Source organism: Musca vetustissima, unplaced genomic scaffold (assembly GCF_032173495.1).
Source record: "Musca vetustissima isolate MV318-11 ecotype Yass unplaced genomic scaffold, APGP_CSIRO_Mvet_v1 utg7762, whole genome shotgun sequence".
NCBI classification, from domain to species: domain Eukaryota; kingdom Metazoa; phylum Arthropoda; class Insecta; order Diptera; family Muscidae; genus Musca; species Musca vetustissima.
The window spans coordinates 36,562-58,106 of record NW_026887718.1 but is presented as its reverse complement, the minus strand read 5'-3'; the positions used below and the strand labels follow the sequence as shown (position 1 = coordinate 58,106).

Genomic DNA, 21,545 nt, shown 5'->3' with positions numbered 1-21,545 from the left:
CTTATCTCTGCAAGCTTCTATTGCTTCTTCTTTTTAGTTTGCCCACCCTCCTGCTCCATCGATCGATGCTCAGAAATTGTTGCTTTCATGTCAATTCACTACTCATCGCTTAGTAAATGTTTTACAAATTGCCTGTTGGGTCCAAGCGTCCACATTCGTTACTTTTGCTGCTGTTGTTGTTGTTATTGACGCTGTCTCTTGATGAACTGTTTTTAAATATGGGGCAAATTCAATGTTGTTTTTTCGTGGTAATTGTTTTTCGTTCATTGGTCAACTAATGTTGTTGTTTTTATTATTAATATTTTTTTTTTGGGCAATGTGAAGTTATTTTTTTATCCGAATTGAGATTTTGGAGGGAATTCCAATTCTCCTATGAAAAAAGTCAAATGTTTCAAATTGTTTTGTATAAATTTGCCGAGCAGTGCTTGGTATGGCATCAGTATCAGTTGTTGTCTTCTTAGGCTTCGTTCCATTTCCATCCAAATCAATTAGAGCTTCAATCCATTAACACGAAATTGAACCGAGTTTTATTGCTGTGATTGATTGCCTAGGACCAACAAAAATGAGGGCATTTATTTTGTTTTCCACTTTGATGGTGGCTGCTGTAATGGCACGTCCCGAACCACCAGTGACATATCTGCCAAGCCAGCAACATGTCCAAAGAAATCATCCAGTGAATAGTAAGTTGGATATTTCAAAATATTGAATTTCAATATAATGGTGTCTTGTTTCTGTGATTCCAGGTCATCCAGCTAAACCACATGTTTACCAACAGCTGCCTAGTGACAACGGATTTAAAAACTTTGCAGCCGCACCAGCTCCAGTATCCAAGACCAACCAGTTGCCATTGGCTATGCACAACGAAGAGGATTCCTACAATGCCGCCTATCGTCATTCCATGACCGCTCAACATCAATCCGGATATTCCAACGGTCCTATGGAAACTCAAGTTCACAAACATGTCTATGTACATGTTCCACCCAAAGAATTCGAGGAAGAAGAATCCGTTCAACCCCGTGTAACACACCAAATGGGTCCCAAACAAAAGCATTACAAAATCGTCTTCATCAAGGCTCCATCTGCACCGGTCATGCGTGCTCCAATTGTTCCACCAACACCACAACACGAAGAAAAGACCCTCATTTATGTGTTGCACAAGAAACCAGAGGCTCAACCTGATATTGTTATACCCACACCTGCTCCCACCAAACCCTCGAAACCAGAAGTATTCTTCATCAAATACAAGACCAAGAAGGAAGAAGCTCCCGTCTATGGTCCACCACCCGGCACATACAATGGTGAACCCCGTCAAGCTGCTGAAGCATCGAATGAATATGCTTCTATTGTCCCTAACGATACCGCTGATTTCCCTCAAAGTGGCGCAGAAGAAGAAACTCAACCGCAGTACATGAATGTGGAACAGAATCCCGAATCATATGTTGAAGCATCTATGACTGCTCGTTCCGATAACGATGTTCCTGAACCGGAATCCGAACAGTATGTGGCCCCAGAAATGAGCTCAACTCCCATTGTTGTGGCCGACTCTGAAGAAGAACCACGTACTCCCGCAGCCACTTATGGCTCTCCTTCCCGTTACTTTATCAAGAGAAGAAAGTAAGCAGGAAGATGCTATGGTGCCATTGTGGTCCTCCGGATGACCACTTATTGTTATTTTATTCTTAAGGACATCGCGACATGTTGTTCATTTCATTTGCGTATTGCACATTTTCATATCAAATTATTATTCACCGTTTTATTTGTTACAATAAATTGATTTAACGAATTTTTTATTAAAAAAAAATATAAAAAAGGTTTTAATGATTTGTTTGTGGCGACTTTTCTTGCCAGACTACAATAACAATTAAATGTTATTGGCTAAATACAGCTAAATACGTTTATTTGTTGTTTCAATATTTTTGTAAAAACAACGAAATGTTTTTATAACTACCTAAGGGTTTTAGGTGCAAAGGTGCCAGCACTTGTACTGCCTCACAAATAATAAGTGTAAATAAAAAATCAAAATCCTAAAGTTAAAAAAAAGGAAAAAAGTCGGTCATCTCGAACTTTTATATGCTCAACCATGAAGTGAACATTCAAAATACATAAAATACATACTTAAATGGGGTCGAATCCACGCTGAGTTGCTACCACGAGAAACCAAAATACCAAATTACAGACACTCAGCCTTGAAAATTGGGCTAGGAACTTGAACATCTAGGAAAGGACGCGTTCTATAGTATTGGAACTTTGTAGCCAATGAGAATTCAAATCGCACACAGGTTTATTATTCGCTTTATACAAATAATATATTTTTATCAAGAAGTTGGCCGTCTTTGGTGTGGTACCAGGAGAGTTTGCCCTACAGACCCCATCTTCGGATTTAATGTTGGTGTGGTAAAATAATACGATGTGCAAACAGTGGATCAAATCGTTTATTCATTTCGTTTTATCTTTGTATGGTAAAAGGATTACGATTCGCAAAGATTGGATTTAAGCGGTCATTTCAAAAAATATTAGGTTGTACAAAGTTAAAATTAATTTCAGCAAAATTTTTACCATTTTGTTTGAGAGGTACTGAAGGAGTAGAGCGATATTCTCCATCTTCCAACTTGATTTTAATTTGGTAAAACTATTGAGACTATGTATAGAATCTCTTTCAGAGTCGATTTATGCATGTCCGTCTGTCTGTCCATGTTAAATTGTAAACAAAGTGCAGGTCACATTTATGATCCGAATGAAATCATGTGAACGTTGCTGTCTCTCATATATTAGGTTGGGGAAAAAGAAATCCATTATTTTGATAAGAATTATAGGACATTATTTAACATGCTTCAGAATGTGCGATTTGGGCCATATATGCACCGTTTTGTTGTAAGATTTGTTGTCATTTTAAAGGTAACTTCATAATGCCTCTCTCATAGAAGTCCTGCTTTCTATACGCTTCTTTTTGAATCCTGGTTTCAGTAAATGGCTTAAAACAGTTTTATGGTCGATTTTTAGCTCCGCTAAAATGCCGGTCAACTTCGATCATTTCTCCGAATTCCGGCCGATTAACTCAAAATTTTGTTCGTCGTACTGAAGTTAGTATAGTCTAACGTGTGTTCGGTTTTGGTGAAAATGGTTCAGATTTTTTTTCAGGCGATTGTAGGTGAATGGTGCAAAGTTTGTTCGATAGACACAACGTATCAAAATGGGTCTGGCAAGTTTGGATGAAATCAGTTCAAAACTAGCTACAATATAGATTTTCATCCGATTTTATCCAAGTTTGTCTGATTGTCACAACAACGTGTCGAAATGAGATAAAAATAAATACAAATTTGGATAAAGCTCCCATATACATATATATTGGTCCAATTTTATATAAATTGTGCATGAAGTAATGGTGCCGACTTAACAAAGCAATTTTTTGGTAACATTATTGGTCTGTTCCCGTACTCCAAGAATCTAAATTTGTAAACCAGGCAAATAAAATTCAATTCGCCTTGACATTTCAAAATTTAGGCAAATTTGATGCAACCAATCCAATAGTACGTTTACATTGTACCGGATTTGGTTAACCCAGTGGGTTTCAATTGTCAATTGCATTGTATACATGTCAAATAAATCCACATAGGGTAGGTTAACCCGGATTTGGTTAACCGTGTGGTTTTAAATTTTCAATTCCTTTGAATATATGCAAAATAAATCCTCATAAAGTAGGTTAACCCGGTAAAAAGTTCTAATGTAAATGCCATATTAGTCTTTTCTTGCTGTCAACTTTTTAATCGCGAAATACAAAGCAGAACACGATAAAATTTCGAAATATCTTTCAATAAAGTGTATTGATAAGATTGTGCACGTCTATTTTGTTTCCAATAAAAATATTTTTTGTTTATTAAGCAATCAAATAATACAAACAGCAACACAAAATTTAAAATTTATTAAATTAATCCACACATTTTTAGATTACATTCAAAATTTTAAATTTCCTGAATCTTTTGTTTTTATTTTCAACAAAAGAAAAAAATGAAAAATACGTTCTGTCAAAGTTGAAAATTTTCAACTTGAAATTTTGTGCGTTCGACGTATTTCGGTAACATTCATATAAATACATGTATGTTCTACTTTTGTGGTGAAAAACGTCGAACGAGCTAGTTGAATTTTAGGTAAGGCTCTTAATCTTCAGGGTCGTAGCTAAATTCAGTGCGTTGCGTACTAAAATATCCACCTTTATAGGGTTTGTTGAACGTCCGTATTACCCAAATACGCAAGGACCTTATTGACTTGTATATTGATTGAAAACGGCGAAAATGGATGAAAAAATTTTCTTAATTAACTCACATGTATTGAAAAACAAATTTTTTAATGACTGGAATTCAATTTTCAAAAAACAAAAATTCACCTCAAGCTGCCCTACCTTGTATTATTGTACCATGCATGTATTTAACTTTTGAGGTGAATAAAATCGTATGCAAACGCTTGAATTTAGGTACGACCCTCAAACAATAAATTTGACTGTCAATGAAGACTTTTAATTGTTAACCTTATTAATAAACCGTGACCCATCAGAACAAAATATTTTATAACCTACACATCTACGTTAAAAGTATGTGTTGGCTCAAGGGTTTGTAGCTGCACGATATATAGATCCTAGACTCAAATTTTTGTATGTCGTTATCATCTCTCAGAATCGTCCTAGTATTACACATGACCGTCCATTATAATTTGTAATGTGATCTAAGTCGACTTATATTGGTTTTGGTAGTGACCGAGGAAATTACGGAGACGGTGATTTGTCCTAAATATAGCTGTTTTCATGATAATCGTTCAATATTTAGCACGTCAAATAGACCAAGAGTTTATTTGAAAAATCGCTAAATTTTAATTGTATGGCGTACATATTTTCTACTGAAAGGTATAGATTAATAGTATATCCAAGGGGAGTGGTTAGCTTTTATAAAGACTGCAATTATATTAATGTATGTACACAGAGGTGGTATTTATATCGCACTTTCCAATATCGAGACCGCATAAAGTTCAAAGATGTCACAAATGATGATGGATAAAAATCCTTATTATCTCTCTATTTTCTGTAATATACCATATTTATAGTTCATATACAACCAAATTGTATATGAGAAATAGATTTGGGCAGAAAATAAACATGCATACATTGAAAATGAAGGTCCAATGGTAGTTGTGTAGGGTATTATATTGCGACGTCCGACTATACTGCTTAGTTCACTGGTTTAAAAAAAAAGTTGTATGAAGATGGTGGAGAAGTTAAATAAAGTGTCAATTTTCACAATGTTTTACTTCCTCCGCCATAAAGTGGAGTGTATATTCCATTTGTCATAGCCCTTTCGTCCAGCCTAATTTCTTGTAACTTGGACTGTAACATGACATTATGGGCTTTTTGAGTGTTAAAAACACCTTCTAAGAAAATCTTTCCAGTTTTGTTGTAGCCCTCATATAAAATTCCTGTCCATTTTTAGGTATTTTGGTTCTCTCGAAGTAAAATTAGAAAAAAATCACTAAACTTCAAATTTATTTACAAAATTTAATTTATTTTTTAAGGCGAATTAAACATTACAACAATTTGTTTTGACATTCAATGTTACAATCAACTGGGTCGATGCCACTACCTAATACATATACATTGTGTTTATTTTTTAGGGTCGTACCTAAATTCATGCGTATGCGTACGATTTTATTCACCTCAAAAGTTAAATACATGTATTTCAATGAATGTTACCCAAATACGCATTGCGTATAAAAATACAAAGTTGAAAAATTTCAACATTGACAATGCGTATTTTGAATTTTTTGTTTTTTGAAAATTGAATTCCAGTCATTGAAAAATTTGTTTTTTTATAAATGTAAATATTTTTCGGTTGATTAAGAAAATGTTTTCATCCATTGTCGCCATTTCCAATTGACACACGTTCAACAAACCCTATAATGGTGAGAAGGTGGGTATTTAACTACGCAACGCACTGAATTTAGGTACGGGCCTTAAACAATTATGTTCTTCATTGAAACCAAAGCGTTTCAAACTTTTTTCTTTATTGTTTGTAAAGTAAATTGTCAAAAACATTTTCAATATTCCATTTCGATTTCAAAAATGGTATTTTTTTAATAATAAAAATTAAAGAAAACTACATTCATAGAGGCGGACGGAAAGGAAACCTATGCTTAATGCCATGTACAGACGAGCGTTGTTCGCTCTCTCATTCGTTGTTCGACCCTTAATTATGAAGTAATTACTTAGTTGCCCATACAAAATTGTCTGAGCGAACACCGACTTTTGTACGTTGTTCAATTCGAATAACTCTCTGAATCACCAAGAAATTCGTCCCATCCCTAACAACTTAGAGCATTTATCGAAAATAAATTAATTTTGACAGCTTTAAAATATTTATAAAATTTTCAAACTTTTTTAGTAATATAATAATGAATGAAAAAATAAAATAATGAATGAAAAGTAAAAAATTGTCTAGTTTTTATATATGCAGCAGGATGTAAATTTTGTTATCTACATAATGCAATGTGAATTTCTTTCCCCATGGTTCTAATTAGCGTACAAAACAAGAAACAAATTTGGGGACACTCAAACAAAAAATTCTCCAAATTTTTATATGTGACATTTGCATTTAGAAAATATAAAAATGTATGAAAACAACAATATTTTCAGAAAAAATGGAAAACATGAATTAAAAGTAAATAGATATCGGTTCATACTATAGTCAGGAGAAAGAGAATTAATTTTTCTATTTAGATCCATATGTGATTCATGTAAATATGTTAGAATTTTGGCGTAAAACAAGAAACAAAAAGTTTGAAATAAAAAACTCTGATGACATGAAGTAGGAATAGTGTTGTATGAACGGGTTAATTCATGTACGTAATTCTGAGAGCGAACTACGTTGTTGGAATGCCCGTCAGAACATGGCATAAATCAGTTATAACCCCTTTCGCCGATTGGTCCACATATTTTATGTTATGCGTGGAAATCTGTCCATGAAATCGAGGAGATTGTGTTAGCCTATATTGGAATCGGCCCTTTGGTGCTTGTCACAATCCTCGGCGGAGGTTAAATACGCATATAAAAGGTTTTTGTTTATTTTTGTCAAAAACTTGTTGTCAGCATGACAATTTAATTTCTATAACAACAATGTTGTTTTTGTAAAATATTTGTTGTTGTATCTGATGCAGACACCTTATTAAGTCATGATTTAGATTAGGCGAGTTTACTTGCGGCAAGTCTTTGTTTGTAGGAGAGAGGGGCAAGGGGAATAGAAATGAAAAAAAAAATTGCTTGTACTGACAATTTTCTGGCAATTCATTTTGTGTATTTCGTATTTGTTGATATTTTATATATGTATATTTAAATGTGAAAAAACAACAAATAGAACAATATTTTGGAAACCGAATTGCCTTGTATAGACGCATGAAGCAAGTTCAAAATAGAACGACAAGAATTTCCGCAAGTAAACTCGCCTAATCTAAATCAAGACTAAATACACCTTGATTGAAACTATATCAGTTGTCAGTTTGGAAAAAAAATCACAATATGACAGACGTAACAAAATCAAAAATTACCTAAACGAGCCAATTTCCTAAATATGGATAATATCACAATGGAAACTTTTTAAAAGTCGTAAATAGAGTGGACCAAAATGGATTTCTGGCAAAAGCCTTCAAACTTCCGCAAATTCAGAGGAATCTTGAATTGATTACAAAATCGCCAAATGCCTTTGAAATATATGTATGCATCTATACATACATACATCCTGTACCCATGTGTGAGGGCAACGTCAAAAGATCAAGCTATATTGAAAGAGGTCTTCTAATCATTGAAAACCTGATTTTAAAAAATAATATGACACATAAATAACCAATTACTGGTAAGTGCCGCTACATGTAGATTATGCCTATTTGTGTACATATAAAATAAAAAGTCGTTAGTTGCACCGCTTAAAACTCACAGATTTTGGAGATTCATTTTAATTTAGAATGCCATATGGTCAGGGTAGACTGATATTTACGAAAACCGCGAAATATTTCAAATAAAATGAAGCCTATTTGCATTTTCCGGAAATTTTGTATCGAGTTATTATGATTGCATCATGCCGTTGTTGTTTTTTTACATATTGTGCAAATACACTACAACATTATGTAGAGAGAACAATCAAACAACTTATTTTACAAAGGTGATTCAGAACTTAATACTCTTTTGTATGAAAAATGTCCAAGGAAACGGATTTAAAATAAATAATTTAATAGTAATGAATTTTATTTATTTATTTTGTTCACTGGCATTTGGACAACACCACCTTTTGTCGTGATATAACAAATCCAAAGGCAGCAGAGAAGAAATGCAAAATAAACATCATTTATTATTTATGTAATTTATTATTCGAGACGAGCAAGTGAACAGAAGGAAGTTGGATTTGCTGCTCATTTTGAAGAGATTTGACGACATTCCCTTCCGCCTCTAAAGTTTCGTTAGAACAATATTAAAGTGTGTACTTCATTATAAGGCCCTGGAGATAAACAATTAAAATACATTTCGTTCTAAATTAAAAATAATTGTTTGTCGTTAATTGACAGTCTAATATTAGTTATTTTCGAAACAATAACCAACAATTCGAATTTAAAGACATTTATAATGTTTAATTTAAATGAAGAAATTTAAAAAATTTAATCAAAATTCTAAAATGTGAAATTTTGTGTTGATTGGTTATTTGGAAAAATAATTGAATTTAATAATTCTTTACATTTCTCAAAAGTTGTATACCGTTTAATTGTAACTCCGCTTAAATGAAAAATCGGTTGATTGAGGACCAAATTACTACCAAAATATATATGGGAAATTACAAAATTCTTTTAAAATTCCACTAAAAAATTTTTGAAAAATTTTTTTGCGAGCACGTTTATGATTTTTGGTACATAGGTTAAGAAAAATATGTTGATTCGAAATCTGTTCGCGTTCACAAATTCGGATGCTGCGCACAAAAGTTATAGCGGTTTTAAATCTTGTATTTCAAATATAAATTAAATGAATTCCTATTCATTGTAATTCGCGAATTTCTTCACAAATGATTAAACACTATTGGTTTCTTTGCACACTAGTCAAATCACATTGAAATACGGTATAATAGTCGCGAAAAACAAATAGAAGCATGAAGATATCGGAAAATAAAATAAATTAATTTTTGAATTAAAACATTTTTTTTTTTTGAATTTTCGATTTTTTAGTATGGTTAAGAGGATACGATTTTGCCTTAATCTTCTAAAATATACGACGCTTTCTTCTGCAAATTCTTTTAGATAATTGTTAAATATCGGTGAATTCATCTAATAAGAGTTTCATCGTTAAAAGTGACTAAATATATTGCACTTACAATTCATAAAAATGATCAATATTGGAAAGCATGCAATTCGCGTAATAGTTGAAATCAGTTGATGCGCATGCGGTTTTCGTATAAACAGAATCAATCTCTTTCAATAATTATGCATTTTTAGAGGTTTCATTAAGCGGCAAAGTGTGCCGCTCGATGCACTTTACTATGCAAAAACCGTAAAAATGGTTAAAAATGGCGCAACGTGCATACGATTTTTATGCGCATCCGATTACAGCAATCTCCTATGAAAATACACAAAAGGACACCCATTTTAAAAGGATCGGTTAAGAAACGCGGATGTGCCTCCACAATCGATTTTTGATAAAATACGTATATTATTCGTGTATCGATATATTATTGACCTATTTTCACACAGATTCGTGAATATGAATCTGTGTGAAAATAGGTCACAAGAATGAATGTATGTGAAATCAATTCGAAGGAATCCGCGATTATATACGCGAATTTGTCAAAATAAGTTTTTGCAGTTTTTGCCACATTCAAGGTACCTATATCCGCCGTTTTATTGGGCGGAATTGAACATGGATGGGCTCATTAGATCCGGCACGTAAAAAAACTAAAATCACGCGGGGTTCCACGGAATTTGAATGGACCTTCTTAAATTAGGATTCAAAAAATAGGTTTTTTATAAAAATTTACGCACCAAATTTTCATCTTTGGAATCCAATTGCAAAGAAGCTACGGTGAGCACATTCATGAGATATACACCAAACGAAGCAAAATTACGAGTTCTACAATCCTATAATCAGTGTAGTCCATTATCTGGATGCGCGTCCTGATTATAAGAACAATTCAAAAACACCGAAAATCCGACTTCAAAATGTCAGCATCCATTTTGGGTGGATACAGCGATTATATCGAAAAACCATACATTAGAACCACATTGTACATGGGGTATTCTGCCACTTAGTCATTGATCACATGTGCGTGCGTCGTGTAGTTTAGCTACAAATCAGGAACGAACACAAAAAAACTCGTTGGCTTCAACACATTTTCACCCATTTTTTTACATTACCAACATTACAGCTTCCACGCAACTTATTATTTATTACCAATATTTTAAGATTTTGACAAGAACACTTCATTTTATAGAAAGGAATTTACATTTTATGCAATATGTTCATATTTCCCGAGTTATAACCTTGCAAACCTCAGTTTCAAGGAATTTAAAAGATTTTTGTAATTTCCCATATATTTCTTTGGAATAAACTCCGCTTAATTTACAAATTTGCATTGTCTCAACGCTAGTTTTACACTTGCCTTACTTTTTTAAAAATATAAATCTCAGAGAAATTTAAAAATCTAAAAGCCAATATCCAATAAAAAATTTCAATGGTGAAAAAGTCTACTTTGAAGGATACCCAGGAGAAGCAACATACGACGCAGGGTTTATTTTGTAAAACATTGCCGTCCAACACATTGGCTGATAAATCATAAAAAAGTTACGTAAACTACATCATTGTAGTGAAAACCATTAGTGAAAACCATTCAAATACAAAAATTCGAATATCTGTCTGTAAAATTTCAAAACAAAAAATTACCTTTTTTAATTTGTTATAATCAATACATACAAAAAAAAAAATGCGAAAGGCATTGTTTTTTATAGAAAAAAACTTGTAACCAAATTCTGTATCCATCCGTACCGCTGTATACAATGTGTTGTACTTTTTAGTCCATTTTAGAACTTATTTCTGCAAAATATTTATGTATAAATTTTTATTGTCATAGTTCCAGGGAAGAATAAACCAAGCTTCTTTTTGTACTAAGATACTGAATACTGAATATTGTACCACAGTGAAAGGTAAAAAATACCATATATTCAGTACAATTTTCCTAAAATATTTATGCATATCGCTCTATTTGTAATAGTTAAGCTACATACTAAATTTCAGATTTCAATCTGAAACTTTTCCATTATAAGTTAATATTTTGTAGCATAGCATAGTATTTGTAGTATTTAAATCTATGTACCGAGTTCCAGATTTCTATTTCTTCCGGTTCCATTATACTACAGTATTTTGAACTAATTTCAAAAGAATTATGGATATCATTCTATTTGCAGTAGAGTAAGCTATATACTAAATTTCAAATTCTATTTCTAAAAGTTCTATTATATTTTATTAATTAGTACTTTTTATCAAAACTTTAGTACTAAATTCCAAAAAAATGTTATGCATAGTATGCTTTTTGTAATAGATAAAGCTATATGCGAAGTTTCACATTTAGACAATTTATAACTTTTTAATACATTTTACAACTTTTTAAATTTAATATATATACTACTATCTCATTTAGTACTTTTTAGTACCTTCAGTACTAATTTCCAAAATTTGTTCGTACATTCTGATTTGTTTATCATTGACAAAGCTGCATACCAAATTTCAGATTTGAAGTTCCAACTGTTCCGGCGTAATACAGTTTTTAGTACTATTTTGTACCATTTTAGTACTAATTTCAAAAAAAAAAAAAAAAATATTTTTGCACCTCATTCTAATTGTAATAACTTAAGATCCATACAAAATTTCAGATATCTATCCCTACATATTTATCGTAGTACAACATTTAGTAGGGGAGAGGGGGCACCTTTGAACAGCGCTCATAAAATCTCGGTTTAAAATTTTTCCGACCGCAACAAAATTTTTTTATATGCCAATTTTGTTCTTTATCTGCGTATACCATTTTGGTTAGCTTTTTCAGTTGTCGACAAAATTTACATGAGTGACTATGTTTTCGCACTGTAATTGTAAACTTTTAATTTTTTGGTTGTAAGGGCGCAAGAAGAATTCAGTGATAGTTTTCTTTCGATAAAAAATTTTTTGCATTCCAACAATCATTTCAAATATATCTAATGTATTTTTTGTTCATATATATTTACTACAAAAAAAGTTATTATAAATTTCCGTATTTCCCCACAGGTGGGGCACCTTTGAACATACCCAGTAAACTTTAGTAAAAAACGGAGTTTTCAACTTTTGGCTTCGATTTCTCGAAAATTTCAAGTGGGCTAATAAGATTACGAAATTAGCTGTATTTTTCACCATATAAATTTTTGTTTGTATGTCATTTTATGTTTTTATAAATTTTGATTAGAATTTTTTTAATTTTCGAATATTTTTGTATATATTTTTTAATAAAAAATGCATTTCTGATATATATGAATACAATACATATATATTTGAACATAAACACTGTAAAAAAACATGCCTTTCAAAAATACCAAGCTTTGTTCGAAGGTGCACCCCTGGGGGGCAGTTTTGAACACTTTGACTTCGTCCATTAAAACAGTAATAAAATATGTATATCAAGCTTAAAGTATGTCATATGTATATTCTTTTTAAATGTTACTTATGTACCTATTAGTTACAATTTATAAGAAACCATAAATTATAACCTAACAAATTTTATGACCCATTTAAGACCCTTTATTACTAATTTCCATTTTTTTAACACATTCTGATTTGCTTACCATGGACAAAGCTGTATACCAAACCATTCTGGTGTAATATAGTTTTAGTAATATTTAGGACCATTTTAGTACTTTTTAGGGTCTTTTAGTACTAAAATCCAAAACTTTTTACACATTCAACTTTGGTGGTCATAGACAAAGGCTACATACCAAATTTCAAAGTTCAACTTCTAACCATTCCCTCGTAATACAGTTTTTAGTATTTTTTAGTACGAATTTCCAAAAAGTCCGCCTTATCACACGCCTACACACCAAACCCGATCTACAGGCCGAATTTCAAGTTTCTAGCTTTAGCTAGATGATCAGTCAGTCACTTATAACGCAATTCTTATATATATATATATATATATGTTCATCACGTCATTACTCAACACTTAAACATGTGACGAATGTGTCCTTCAGCTTTTATCCCTTCGGTGCATAGTGTGATTATTTCAATTTTGTTGCACTGTGTGAATACTCACCTATCACTCGCGCTATGATATCCCTTTATTGTTATTGTTTGATAATAAACGATACATTATTAAGATGATTTATCTTAAACGAAATCATCTCTATAAATTTGATATCAAAAACAACAATCCATTTAAAAGATAAAGAGAGAGGATGGACATGCGCCCTGCAAATGGATCCAATCAAAGATTATCGGTTTGTTTGTTAAACACAATGAAGCAACTTGTTGACATTGTTTCGTAGCGGCAGACTGAAAGGATTCGAAAGCGGCAAATGGTGAAGGACATGCGCCATCTCGCTCAATGTGGAATTTGTTTTACTTTTCACGTTGATTATCTTGCGAAAGATGCGAAAAGCTAAACTCACGTTCAGTAAGCGGGTGTCACTAGTGGAGTTCATATCGTTCGTTCGGATTGAAATTTGGAAATTTGAAAATAACGCTGTTTATAATTTCATTACCTTACAAAGCAACTTTGTGAGAGTGCTTCAGTGTGTGTGTTTACCTTCTACGTGTATTAAATACATCCAAATTCAGTTGTCTGGGCAATGAAAATTTAAGAAAATTGATTTGTAACATCGTAAGAAAGCATGATTTAATTTGAGTTTTTCCTTGTCAGTGGTTGCCATAATTTAATAGATAACAAATAAATATAACAATCATACGTCGTATTCTAGGTGTGTGTCTGTGTGTATGTATTAGAGAGACTCATTTTAGCCACACTGTGTAAACACAGACATCCTCATCAAAGCAGGCGCATATTTGAGTGTATTGCCTGACGCCGGTTAATAATGTTGCCAGCTATCAAATATTCCGGCCAGTCGTAAGAAATATGACGCCAAATGTGTGATGTGTCGGTTGTTCGTTCGTCTGTGTGTCTGTCAGTCAGTATGACGCGGCGTGCATGTCCTCGTTACTAGTATTACTGTTATTATTATTCTGTGTTATGAACGTTAAGGCAATGAAAACACAACAAACCACAAGAAAAATACTTCACTTCCTGTCCTAGTCAAGCAACCAGTCATCCAGTCGGATACGTTCTGGCAAGTTGAGAGCGAGTGTGTGTGCTACGTGTGTGTATGGGTTTGTTCGTTCTATACAAGTGGCTTTGAACATAGAAGCACTTCAACGATTTTTTTCTGATTCAAAGTGCAAATAAAACAAGTGTTGTAGAGTTCAATTAATTGTGTGTTTCTCTGTGTGTGCGTGCGTATGTGTTGATTTCCATGGTGAGATTGCTATTTGGTCTACACACGCATACTTACTTACGACGACGTGCGAGTATGTTCATGTGAATTGTGTTTTTTGCAAAATATTTGTATACATAAGCCCTTAAAATCATGCATCAATGAATACGCTGGCATGGCCCATGATGTTGTCTTTAACGAATCAATCAAAGGAATGTCAATAAAATGTCAAACAAAAATTCACTGGGAATTCTTTGAATATTAATCATAGCCCACGCCATAAATCTCAAAGGAATAATTTATTCATCGTTGGAATCTAATCCAGGTTTGTAATAAAAAAAATAAATTAACAAAAAAATATATATTGTTAACAATTAAGGAAAACATAAACACCAAATGTGGGATTTACAACACATACTTGTATTTACATCAATAAAATAAACAAATTTTGTTGATATAATTCAGTTCATATATTCACTCCCCAATATTTTATTAGTGGATACGGGGAAGACAAATTCGTTATAAGCCCAAAGTGGTTAGATGGTGCGAAATGAAAAAAAGTAAAATTTTGTCTTCCTTAAATATGAGATGTGTAGATGATTGCGACAAAAAAATATTATTTTAATATACATTGATCATATGTACGCACGTTAAATGTTTATATGTTTAATAGAAATTTAGATTCATTAGTTATGTGATCAGTATTTACTACAGATTTATTCACAGCTAGAAAATCGAGGGCTTTGTATTTGATTTTCAGTTACTTTTTTACTCGTTTTACATTTGACCTGAAACGTCTACTTCTTAGAAATAAATCCAAATTAAATCAATGGTATGAATCCCCTATTTCTTCCAAAGATTCCACTATCTCTTCGATATTTGTTTCAATCATGGTGCTCAATCTATCGTATTTCACAACATGAATGTAATTTATTGATTTATTTGCTTCTCGAAATATTCTGCATAAAGTAGCAGACCTTTTTGGATTTTCTAAAGAATGAGCTAATTTCCAAAATTGTAGAAAATATACTTCAACTGCATATAAATTTAATTTTAAAATGTGAAAAGAATAATGAAAATATGCCACAAAAATTTATTTTGATTTAATATCTATCTGACTCAATTATAATTGACTGACATGTTAGAATCGCTGTCATATGCTTGACATCTCAAAATGTCTCAGAAATGTTTATTCTGACGATCGTTTTGTTTGCTGTTAACCATTCTAATTCCACGTAGAAAAGGAAACAACATACCGGAGGCTTTACTTTCCCTCAATGTGATGTCTTCCCTTTCACACAATAAAATTGTCTCAATATCCACTTTAACATTATACTTGTGTTCTTTCAAAATATGTAAACTTGTTTGTCCGCAACATGATCTATACGTTTCGAAACATCTTTCATTCTCGATATAAAGTCCAGAGTCCTCATCATCACATCTTTGTGGTATTCCTTTTTTCGTGGTCGGTGTAGCATTCGAGAACATCTTTCGAATTTGTAAGAGGGTTCGACAGAGGTAATTCTGGGACTTGGTGGTTGCCTCTTCCGCACCTTTCTTTATTAAAAATAATATTACAACAATCGCCTTTTGCTAAATCTGAAAATGCGACCCTATAAATTATGCATATATATACATAAAATTCTATGACGATTTATTTTCTCAGAATTTTGGGGGCTATAATTTAGTATTTTCAGTTCTTATTGGGTAGTAAATCTCTCTACCTAAAAATTTTAAAAATAGATACCATTTTTCGGATAGCTCCCATATAAGGGGTACCAGACAATTTTTGGTAATTTGAGGTTCGCGAACGCGTTTTTCAACCTAATTTTGCTGTAATTTGGTATTTTTACCATATAACATATAACTTTTTATACCCTTCGGCACACTGTTGTACAGGGTATTATGTCTTTGTGCATATCTTTGCAACATGCAAAAGGAAACACATGGTTCTTTATTCCGTCGATTTTAGGTAATTATATTTTCGTTCGATTTTAGGTTGCCGGGTGTTGATGCTAAATCGGTGCGCCCTAAATAAGGACGTACATAATTTCATATATAAAATTGGCTGCGAAGAAGCTATGGGAAGAATTCCAGTGTCAATAAGTTAACTATTCACCCTAATATGAAATATTGCTATTGAGGCACTGACATGCTAAGTTAGCACTTGATTGCTATACTTTCTTTACATTGGTTTTCGTTAATATTATTATGCAGAATCAACGTACATATTTTGTACTAACTGTATCGTAATGAGTAATTATTATCTTTAATTGTTTTTCGATAATAATCCGCTGAACGCCATAAAATTTATTTATTATTTAACCGAAAGGCAAATATCACTGAACATATCATAACTAGGCAATAGAAGGGTGTTAACCCGCCCACATATTATATTTGCATCATTTTTATTCAAACCCTGATTGCATGTATTACTCATTTTATATGAATTTCTTCTTCCAATGAAATTATATTAAATATTTTGGAATTATGACATAGCTTCCATATTTGTTCTAAAGGTATCATGAATTCCATTCTGAAGCATAGCGTCACGTTGACATTGCTCTGGATGGTCATACCTTTTCATTGCAATTTTCAAATATTGATAATGTCTGCATCGCCTTGATAACGTCTAGACCGTTTCTAAGCTTCGATTAAGCAGATAAAATCGGTTATCAAGAGAGAGCCGAAAATGTAAAAAAATAGAGTTTTTTTTTAATTAGTTTAAGGACTGAAATAAGAAAGATGTAATATGCTAAGGCTATTAAAAATTTGGCTCTACTAAAGGATAATACCTCCGTTAGTTCTAATTTGTTTTATTTATATAAAAATATATTTGTGCCTTTTGCTAATATAATAATCTAATATTGAATAAGTGTACTCAGCATTGAAATTGTTAAATCAAAGGATAAAAATTCGATTTCAAATGTTCATCCCTACTGACCACAATGTACCCGCTCATGTAAGTTAATTACATTATTTAATTAATTTTCCAAAAAAAAACAAAAACTTGAAACTAGAAAAATAACTTTCACAAAAGGCTTTTCATATCAAAATTAGTTTGATTGAAAATTCCATTTAGAATGAAATATTTATTTAAGTGCAAATAGTTGCATTCATAGCTTAGCACATATGCATGTTTGTATGTGTGTGAATTTTTACACATGGTCTCACAAAATAAACTTGAAATAGAAATTAACGTACACCTCCCCGCAGCTTTGGCATTGCACCAAACTCTTTTTTCCTGTTATAAATTTCTGTAGATTTCGATTCACATTGTATGTGTGGGCGAGAGGGGTAACACAAACAACCACTATCAAATTTCAAGAACTAACAAAACATTTTGTAAAATTAATTGGATAAAAACTTACTTTCACATAACCACAAAATTGGATTTTAAATTTGCCAGACGTACATACATATGTACGTAGCTACGTATATTTTTCCTAGGAACAAATTTAACCCCTTTATGACAGTTGGTATTTTATAGCCCCATATTTGTTGTATATACATTTGATTAAGTTTATAACATATAGTTAGTGTTGTTATTTTGAGATCATATTTTGAAATTGAGTGAAAATAAATTCTGATATGCCATATGTGAAATAAAACCTAAAGAACAACATGAAATTAAAATTCGAAAACGAATTGGAGATTCTCCTTTTTGAAAATGCCGACAACGAGTCTTTTGAGCATATATAAAATGACTTTCTGTGTCGATTTATGCATGTCCATATTCAATTGTGAGGAATTTTGATACAATTCATTTAATTGGTCCAAGAAGGAACCTCATTGAAATTGGAGACCATCGGTTCAGATTTATATACAATTTCGTTCGATTTCGTGTAAATGACACAAAAACGACATTACTTCTGTCCATTTGGCACGATAAGTTGCGTGGGATACCGAGCGTTATGTTCAAATCTGTGCGTTACAATAAGATCAATAAGAGCACCTCTTGTAGATATTCAAAATAGCGTAGGGTATCATATAGTAGGGCCAGTTCGACTTCGTTGCCTCCTAACTGGTTTTAGATCTCGAACTCGATTGGAATTCTATTTTTACACCAAAGAGTGTCATACATGCATTGGAAGATCACTATTTAAATGTATGCAGGTATCCGGCCATCGAATTTTACTTCCGAAAACGTTATGGGATATGTTGGAAGAGATATCGACATATATTTTTTATGACTGACTTTTTTACAACCTCATATCATATTTTAATGAGTTTTATACCCTACGCAACTATGTTGTCAGAGTATTATAGCTTTGTGTAGCCCCAGAGTTTGTAACGCCGTGAAATATTGGTCCTAGACCCAACTTTAAGTATACCGATCGTCATATGTCGACAAGCTGAGTCGATCTAGACATGTGTGTCCGTCCGTCTGTCGATTATAATTTGTAAACACGGTACAGGCCACAGTTATGAACCAATCGCCACGAAATTTTGCATGTAGAATGGGTTCTAGCCAATGATGATCCCTATTGTTTTTGGTAATGATTGGTTCGGTTCGGATCGGATCGGGATGAAATGGACCAAAAACATTATTTTTGTCTGTTTTCTGGCAGCTCTGGAGCAAAGTTGAACAGAACTAAATTGAGAGTATGTTTGGGAGAGCGTAACTGAGAGATCATCATAAAAAATGACTGGCGAAAAGAGAATACGTGGTTAGCCAACACCGCCACAGTTATAATCCGATCACCACGAAAGGGGTCGGACCAGTTATAATCCGATCACCACGAAAGGAGTCGGACCATAGAATATGCATGACTATTTTGATGAAGATCAATATTTAGTCAATATTTAGCTCATCAAATGGACCCAGACATTTGTGTGAAAAATTACAACATGTGTATCCTATGGCGTATATATTTACGACATTGATCCGAGAAGTTAATAGTGTATCCAAGAGGAGTGTTTGACCTTTAAATTTATACTAATTATATTTTGGTTTGTGGGAGATATATATAAATCTTTAATGGGATACACGAATTCTGATATTGTTAAGTCCTACTATTACCACACTAGAGGGCGGTAATGTAGCGCTGATGGGTAGGAAGTTTTGCTTCAGGTTCCGGTTATGGTCAAGACGACGACTATATTTCCCATGATGAGCAGATGATATTACTGGTATGAAATTTAGAGAAAACTGTATTTTCCTCTGGGTTTATAGTCGCTCTAACGCCAATATTATTTGCCGAACTTAAATTCACCATGGGGAAGGCGACCAACTAATTTAAATGGTTGACCTGATAACGATCGATCAATATTTAGGGAGTCAAATGAACCAAAACTTTTTTGAGTAAAATGACAAAATTTGAATTTATGGAATAATTTTTAACTAAGGAAATCATGATTCGGAAAAGATGCCTCAGATGAGCTGTTAACCTCTAACCGGTCATGAGAGTGCAAATATCGCGTAATATTTCCCAAGCTCAGAATATAGATCCGCAGATACTTCAGGGGTAGTTGTGTAGGGTATCATATGATCGGCCCCATCCGACTATACTGCTACGCTCACTGGTTTTACATAAGATTATGTAACATCTTAAGGTGATCGCTAAAAAACTTCAAGCAAAAAATCAATTTTTTATTTATGTGGATTTTAAAAACAGATATTTAATTGAACACAACTTAAAAGACAATTTACATAACATACAAAGACAGAAGGAAGTAAAATATTCACGTTGTCATTAAAGATGACTAATCTCAGTGGGAGGTTGCCTTTGCAACGGCAGGAATTGTATATAATTTTATATATAAATCGCATGCTTACACCACTGGTTGCTTTCTTTTTTTATTTTCTAATGAGTATTTAAGCATTTGAAAGCTTTCCAGTTGTCATTCAGAGCCGTAGATAGTTTTATTTCGAAATCTTCGATGCGACAAGAGTAAGAAATGTACGAACAGATTTCACAAAACCTGTTCGGTTTTCAGGCATCAGAATAAATGCAAGAAAAGCGAGATTGGTGCGAGAGTTACAGTGTGGGATCTTCTTGAACTCAAATGCTGAAGGCTGTTTTCAATTGATTCTGCACAAGGAGTACTCGATGCGTACTTAGTGAATATTTCTTCAGCCCGGGTTGGGATTTCAATGTCCTCAGCTGAAAGATGCTGGAACATTTTTGCTGCTTTATTGGACGACAGTTTTAACGTTGTAAAAAGGCATCTAGCAATGCCTGTTGGTTTAAGCTTCCTTTCGATCGTTGATGATCGATTGTCATCCTACCAAGGACTATATGTGCTGCTGTCGGATAAGTCGACCAACATTCGGAACAATCAGGTCCCCGTCCTCTTTACGCAGCCATTCGCTTTTCAATCCGGTCATGTCAACAATCCCTTCATTGCATCAAAATTTAATTTTTTTTTGCAGTGCTCGTTATCTTCCAGTTATCTTTCATTAGGCTGGTAAATGAACACCAATGCATGTTAAGGTTTGTAACTTTACACATATGGACGCATCCCAACCATAGTGTGCTAAGTCGACTTAGCATGTTTTAAAGTTCTTTGCGTTTTTAGATACTACGGTCCTTAATTTATATTCTCTGAAATTTTGGTAACCATCGGCCAATCCAAACCAAAGTTATAAGCAAAAATTTACTTAGCATGTCCCGTAAGATATATGAAACTTCCATACTTTGAGAGCTTCTACTGAAAAACTCACTTTTCAGACTTAGCATACTATGGTTCGGAGGCGTCGATATATAATTGAAGATTTAAAAGAGAAGAAAAATAATTTGCTACATTTGGTTGTTGTTTTGTTGATGTTTTTAGTGATTAAAAAAAGTTCTTATTTTCCAAGGCTGTTAGAAAGTTGCCCACAAACTAAGTTATAAATATAAGGAAGTTCTTCATCGATTGATTTTATCCTAGTTCAAACGATAGCATTACACTCCAAGAGAAATGTGCCAAAATTTAGAACCGATTGGATTATTAGTTTCTAGTTATCGTGCCCGCCATTCGTTAAACACGGCTTCGAGAAATATTCGTTTAAAGTTTGAGAATCACTTGATGCTGACACAATATCTATA

At 32.9% G+C, this 21,545-nt stretch overlaps 1 protein-coding gene across 1 annotated transcript in view; it reads left to right on the top strand.

Moving 5' to 3' along the window:
• Window positions 1-562: 562 nt before the first annotated feature.
• LOC133335416 (uncharacterized) overlaps window positions 563-21,545 on the top strand; it is a 39,169-nt gene continuing 18,186 nt past the window's right edge. The window contains exons 1-3 of the mRNA XM_061543686.1: window positions 563-680; window positions 744-1,614; window positions 15,370-15,436. Coding sequence (XP_061399670.1) covers window positions 563-680; window positions 744-1,614; window positions 15,370-15,436 — 1,056 coding nt within the window. The remainder of the gene's footprint in view (window positions 681-743; window positions 1,615-15,369; window positions 15,437-21,545) is intronic.